Source organism: Haliotis asinina, chromosome 16 (assembly GCF_037392515.1).
Source record: "Haliotis asinina isolate JCU_RB_2024 chromosome 16, JCU_Hal_asi_v2, whole genome shotgun sequence".
NCBI classification, from domain to species: Eukaryota; Metazoa; Mollusca; class Gastropoda; order Lepetellida; family Haliotidae; genus Haliotis; species Haliotis asinina.
This window is the reverse complement of record NC_090295.1, coordinates 40,917,475-40,924,820: the sequence shown is the minus strand read 5'-3', so window position 1 is coordinate 40,924,820 and position 7,346 is coordinate 40,917,475. Positions and strand designations below refer to the sequence as shown.

The 7,346-nt window shown below is 38.2% G+C and overlaps 1 protein-coding gene across 1 annotated transcript; it reads left to right on the top strand.

Moving 5' to 3' along the window:
• Positions 1-1,855: 1,855 nt before the first annotated feature.
• LOC137267891 (uncharacterized) lies at positions 1,856-6,584 on the top strand. The gene is made up of 6 exons (XM_067802336.1): positions 1,856-1,985; positions 3,730-3,838; positions 3,964-4,201; positions 4,418-4,567; positions 4,843-5,047; positions 5,215-6,584. Exons 2-6 carry the CDS (start codon positions 3,740-3,742, stop codon positions 5,249-5,251), a joined length of 729 nt encoding a protein of 242 aa, XP_067658437.1. The 5' UTR covers positions 1,856-1,985; positions 3,730-3,739; the 3' UTR covers positions 5,252-6,584.
• Positions 6,585-7,346: the final 762 nt, after the last annotated feature.

Here is a 7,346-nt window from a genome sequence, read left to right as displayed (position 1 = left end):
TGTTATATGCTATTTACCTCAGACGAATTGTGTATTGTATTAATCTCTCTCTCTCTCTCTCTCTCTCTCTCTCTCTCTCTCTCTCTCTCTCTCTCTCTCTCTCTCTCTCTCTCTCTCTCTCTCTCTCTCTCTCTCTCTCTCTCTCTCTCTCTCTCTCTCTCTCTCTCTCTCTCTCTCTCTCTCTCTCTCTCTCTCTCTCTCTCTCTCTCTCTCTCTCTCTCTCTCTCTCTGAATTCGACTTAGAGCGAATCAGGTTATCACTTCTCAAAACAATGAAATGTTTTCCAGAGACAATAGATATCGGTATATGGTCTCGAACGTTTCAGTCTGCAAAAACGTTTCAGTCTGCAAAATGCGAGCGAGTGTTCATTTTGCGAGAGGGGAGTATCAAGTTACTATCAACGGCGTTCCTATTTTAGATTTCCCTCCACCCATCCGCTCGTTAAACACACTGGAAAATCAAATGCCAGATCGGGCCAATGTTGCCCTCTGGTCTCTGACATGCCTCAGAAAAATCGAGCACAAACGAAATTATATCACATGGCACGTACATTGTATTAGATATCTCAAATTAGTTTCTTATCTTAATTTATGAGAGAACATAGTCAAATAGGCCGACGGGCTAAAGGGCCGAGAAGTGCCAAGTCAAGAGGGCTGATGGATAAAGTCAAAAGGGACGATTTGAAAGTCAAATGGGCCGTGACAAAAAATCAGAAGGGCCTTGTTCCTAGTCATATGGACCGAACAGAAATATATTTAGAAAGGTTTTACATTATTTATTGACACATATAGCATTGAAACATATCATCATAAGATTCATAAAATGGTGATTGAAATGGTAGTAGCCAAGCGTGTAGCCATTTTTCGTGTAATGGCAATATATGTAGTTCACAGTTTACATGATTAACATAACTTCTCATAATTCAAAAATATTATTACATTCGATCGTGATGTATCGGTCTTGGGGCGGACGAGGTAGGACATGAAGCATCTTTCGGATGACTTTGACATGCAGAAACCACTGCTGTGCCACCATTCGTAACAACTCGTCTCTTTCCGTGACCTACTAGAACGCATTCGTCTTGTCGGAATGACACGAGTAGTTACGAATGCTGTCATGGATTACCGAGCTAATTGCCGGTCAGCAACAAGCAATTAAAAGATGCCTCTCCCCTTAACCGGTCAGACTTACAACAACAACAACAAAAGAAACCCCTAGACATCCCATGTTTTAATTAGGTTTGATTAAATGTTTTAATTAGATTTGGATTAAAAAAAATTGCAACAACAAAAACAAAGACAAACAGTCAAGAAGAGTCATGTTCAAATTCCAGTTAAAAAAACATAAAACCAAACACTGTTTACACTATTTTACCATGTAATTTATTATTTTTTTATTTTGCAACCCTTTTCGGCCTTTATGATTTTACATTTCAGCCCATCTGACTTTTAACCTCAGCCCTTTTGACATTTTTTCGGCCCTTTTTTCCTTCGGTCTTTTTTCACTACAACCCCCTACAAACACTATTGAGACGTCGTTTTGGCCGGGTCATGCTTTCGCTTTCCCTAGACAATTTTTGATGTTATGCCTTTCTGAAGGCTGGTTCCACATGGTGCCAAGGCTGTAATATTGCTCGGAAACCCAAACGGTAACTCAATCTCACCAACAGACGTCACGGATATGTATATATATAGTTGTGCAGACATTATGATTTGGAGTATTTTGCTGTCATAAACCCTCACAGATCAAATAGAAATACACACGGACATATATCACAGGTGTTTTTGTAATTGTTATAGCATGTGTTACAATTATAAGTGGAAAATAAATCCGTTGCTACGGTCTTTTTATGACAGTTGTAGCAACGGTCGCCATCTTGACTGGCACATTTCTATTTCCTGTTTTACATGTTGACAGAAGCACAGGAGACGATAATCAAGATAAGGCCTGTTCTCACACACATATTCTGACAGTGAACTGAGAGGTGGGTCATTAGTAACGAAATATGACAGGCGTAAGAGTTCGATCTCGGCAACCGTTAAGATGGATTTGGTCGGCAACGGGCACCTGCTAGGTGTTAAACAATGTTGCTGGTGGCTCTTTAAGTATCGTAGGGGATCCGATAGCATTGTGTTCAGTCTCACTATTTTCAGAGTTAAGAATCTATTTGTAATGTTTTGTATATTTTCGACTGAGCAGAAGCTAACAGAATCTCATATGCGAGTGCAGAAATATGATTTAACACATTCTTTAATTAATTGCAAGGGATTTACTGTTACGTCAATAAATATGGATCAACTTTCCAAATTACTTCTCAATCAAAAGCATGTTAAATGAAAACACATAAAATAGAAAATCTTCCAATTCTCTTTCTGTACATGGCTGTATGCAAAGTGCTTGATTTTTTAATTATTTGAAATAAGTAAATTCTTTAATTCACAATCGATTGCTTGACATCCCTCCTCCAAAACAAAACTACAACAATAACAAAAACTCAACAAAATGAACAACAAAAACCTAAACAAATAAATTAATCTAACATTTTATGTGTGAAAAGGTTGTATATATAAACAGAGAATCCATTCCACCAATACTGATTTTTAAAATGTAAGCAAATCAATTCTATGGTGTCTATGGATATATTTTTAATTTGCATGAAAGACCAGATATGGATTATGCTGTAATACAATAAAGAATGCATCACAAAAGTGAAAAATGAATCTTGGAAATCCTACAAATAATTATTCAAGTGTTATTACTACTCAAAACAATATAGAGTTTTTGTATTATAAAAAATTATATCAGTCAAAACTGACTGACACATTAATGCACATTACTTTCAGGAAGTAGACATTTAAAACTCAGTAAGGCACATGTATGAGTGAGTGAATGGGTTTTAATCCTGCAGATTTTTTTAAGTATCTGGTGTCCCCCACTGTGATATTGCTGAAATATTCTAAAGGTGGCATAGTACTATACTCACTCACTGACTCTTTTCAAATAATTTTTTCACCAACCACACATTACCATTAAAAAAACGCTAAAAAACCCCCTGATTAACTTATGAATGATGACCAGTGTTTGTGGTAGGTTTTGTAATATTGCGTGCAGAAATGAAAATTTAAATATGTGGTCCAAATCTTTTGCGCATGAAATTTTCATTACAATCCGGAATCATTTCACAATTTCTTCTTTTTATATATGTTGCTGTTTTAAGTTACTTTTTTAAATTAGCACATCATAATTTATGCATTCATGACAGCAATCTGTACATCATATATCATCAGCATCAATCTTCACAGTTGGGATACAGTGACATGCATCAACCAATCCCATCAACCTGGCCTCGCCTGTTACAATACCAACAAGAAGATACAGTCATCAATATCCCCCGCATTACCTCCAATTTCAGTCAGTCACACTTGCTGTCATGGAAAGACAAAAAATATTTGATTAAGAATACCCAAACTACCAAACAGCACTACTAATACACCACCACATCTATCTATGTGCCTAGTTTGGTGAAGAAATATTGAAGGGTTTTCCGGAAAAGATAAATGTGCACACACAGATGGACGGACAGACAGGGGGGATTTTAATACCCCCCACAAAACGCGTTGCGGTGGGTAAGACTGAGTTGCTGAAGACCACATCCTGTTCAGATCTTCTCAAGGTATATCTTCTGTACAGAGAATCTGTTTTGATGACTTTGGTGTTTTGTCTTGCAGACACATCGACATGGCCGATCTTGGTACTGACATGATTACGAAACGTCCTAGGACCGCCCGTGACCAGTACACAGTTCTCACAGAAACACAGATAAAAAATATAAAAAAAGTTAGTAGAACATGTATGAATCATTGATTTCTTAGAAGTTGAAATAAGTTCTTATCCAAAGATGTGTTTACATTATTCTTATTACTATTATTATTGTTGTTATTGTCATTGTTCATTATTTTCAGAACCCAGAGGCATTTTTCCACACAAACAAAGCAGCAGATCAACACACCCGAAACTGGGACCCCAACAAGCGGTATGTGATTGACAGGACTGCCACAAGCACGAACCAGCACCTGTACAGGGGGCTCAGTTTGTCTCAGCCTGTGTGTTGGATTGGGGAGAAGTACAACCGTTTTCCCCCTCCAGATCACAACACTGCACGACTGGGGGCATCACTAAGATGGGGGCCAGAGAAAACAGGTAAATGTTCCAATGACAAACTGGAGGAGAGATGAGAGTGTCTAGGAAAATTTGAAAATTTAACGAATACAGTGAAAATACTGTTATATGGACTATGACATTCACTCATTCCCAGCCAATAAGGAGTACCTTTAGATGTGGTTTATCTTTCCTAGAAAAAGTTATCTAGATTACTGCTGATTACATGCCCAGGTAATTATTGAAAGGTTTCCTCAGGGTCAAGGACGTTTGGACACTTTGAAGGCGAGAACTCCCAGCGCTTTACAAAGATAGATATGTACAAGCGTCCTCCAACTAACCAGCCAGGTCGAGTGATAATGAGCTATGGACGACCAGGAGATGGGTACTACTCGCAGCGAAATCCAAGTAAGGGTTGATGACTGCATAATTAACTCACTAACCAACCCTAGCTTTGTGGGGAAATCAGATGGGCCATGGGTTGGGTAAGAGGAGACAGGCATACATTCATCCTTGGTGTAGTAAACGTAAAGAAATTGCAGACATTTATTGGTGACAGTGGAATATTTTTGTGGAAATGTATAGCTCAAAAACTAACTTTTCATAAAATTACTAAATGCTACCCTCCTTTACGATGACACCTCCCTCTCTCATTGATGGTGATGATAAATTTTGTGTTGCAGACATAACTACATGGTTTGGGGCCAGTGTTCCGTTGAACCGCACCATTATTCTTGAGGACATTCAGCCTAAAACATTCGCTGACTATGAGATGATTCGCCAGCACAAACAAGCCCACATTTCTCGCAGGATAAACCAGTGGCCGGAGTTCTCTGAATATACAGACAAATTTGCCCTGTCATCGAAAACAGAACCAAAAATCACCTCGTAAGAATTAATTATCCCTTGTTTTATCAGAGTGGGTGATTCACCAGTCTAGCATGTATTTATTCATATATTGTTTACAATGTCTACCCCTGAATGCAGAGCAAGTGATTACAAACAATTCATTACTGCAAAAACATTGTTTACATTGAGTTTAATTTATTTTTCAGATTGGAGCAAAGAAAGAGATATGTTTTACAAGCATAGAGAGAGTTCAGCATTAAGAAAAACCAAAGCTGTCCAACAGCATTAGTGCCAGATCCTCGAAGACCAGAGATACTACACCTCTCTTTTTTCTTGGCAGGGAAGGCTTTCTCGTCTCCGGTAAACTGGGCAATTATCTCTCTTATACTTACTTCTGTAACTCCAGCCAGTGTAGGTTTTGGAGATCATCGGATATTTCTATTTTTCTTGCCAGTCTAGGTTCTTGAGGTCACAAACTTTTGTATTTTCTCTTGCTAGTTTTGAAGGTCACATGTCATTTGTGTCGCTCTGTCCAGTTCAGGTTGTGAATCTTACAAGATAGTCTTGATCCTGAAGCTGGTTTAGGTTTTTGAGGTCGCTAGTTACCTGTATTTCTAAGGCAATTTTATTGAATAGATGTAAACCTCAATCAGACCTTGTTTAATAACTATATTTAAAAGGCAGGCATACTTTACGCTGACTGATGATGGTAATGCCTCATTAATCTGACTTGATAAAGGAGAGTGACAGTGAAATATGGTTTGGAGGGAATTTCTCAAACCCATTTCATCAATGAATATATTTTCTAGTTAGGGCTTGGTTTTACAAACTGGACAGTTATTTTTAGATTACACTTACTGTATCAGGTTTGGTAGCCTATATTTCCATAAATTGTATCTGATTTGTTAAAAACTTAAAACTATCTCGTAATCAGATTTAATACTGTTTTCTTGCTGTCTCAATGTGATATGTTTTTGAATAATTTATGCTCACAAAATGTTTTGCACCAAATCCAAAGTATTTAGTACTGGTATTGCCATATGACCAAAGGTGTCAGTATTTTAGAGGTGCTTGTATCATCAATACTTGCAAGTATATGGCACACGCAAAGGAAGACATCCTTGCAGACAACATGGACCTGTATGGAGGCAACGTCAGTGAATGTGGAATCTCATGGAACTGACCATAATTAACATGGGATTGTATTGAAGCAAAAGGCAAAGAAGAGAGGAAAGGTATGGAATCATGTTTGGAATCCCATGGAAAGATTATGGAATCATTGAACCAACAGAATCTTTCAGAACCAACTCAGAATTGCATGGAACCACGATTCTATCCCGAAGCAAGGAGCCTATCTTTTCCCACTGCACAAACGAGATTACCCTGGTCTTATGATCTATGTTGATTGTCTGTTCACACTTTGTGAATGCTGGTATATTTGTTGACAGAAAACGTCTGGTGCAAGGTACCATGGTCTCAGTCCAGTATGTCAACTGGATATAATGTATATTGTACATAGGATCAGGAATGGAAATGATGTATATTTTGTCTATTTGAATAAATTATTGAATCAGTTGATTTGTTTTGAGGTCTGACCCTTACCTAGGGGGAAAGGTCTTCGAATACCATCCCTTAGATCTCCAGGGTATACCTTCCAATAAGTCTCCCCTATACCCTGGATGCATCCACAGCCCAATAATTGCATTACCTCCCTTTGCAAGCTCCGTAGCCAATCAGCTGAGCTGACGATACAAACTTGCCAGTGTCAACAAAGATACCTATGGCAGCTGCAACAGTTTGTTCGCAGAACATATCATATTTTGGTGAAATCATACAGATAAACTCAAAGGTCCAAAAACATATGCAAGAACTCCTTCTACCTGTTTCAGAAAACCTCTGCATGGTTTGTGTTGCCAAGTTTAATGGGTTAGATAATTTAAAAAGCGAAACTAAACTTCGTTCACTCCACTTCGATCAATCAATCAAGAGAGAGAGAAAGAAAGAGAGATATTTTGTCAGTCCACCAACACAGGTCTGGTGCTGACAAACCTAAAAGAATAATCTAGTCAACCTTGGCGTCAAACACAAACATGATTCTAGTGAGGCACAACAAACTATCAGCTCAAATGTTGAGATTACCTGTGCCCTTGGCTACCATTCTAGATGACAAGCCAGTAACTGACTCAAAAATTCAGTATTGCCAACCTATCAGAATGCAGTACTTACCCAAACCATCATGGTACATGGATTCTACTCCATTCTCCCAAGACCCGTGTGCTGCTGTATAAAACAATCTTAGTGCTAAGACTACCTTAAGACTAAGTATGGTGTTAGAGTT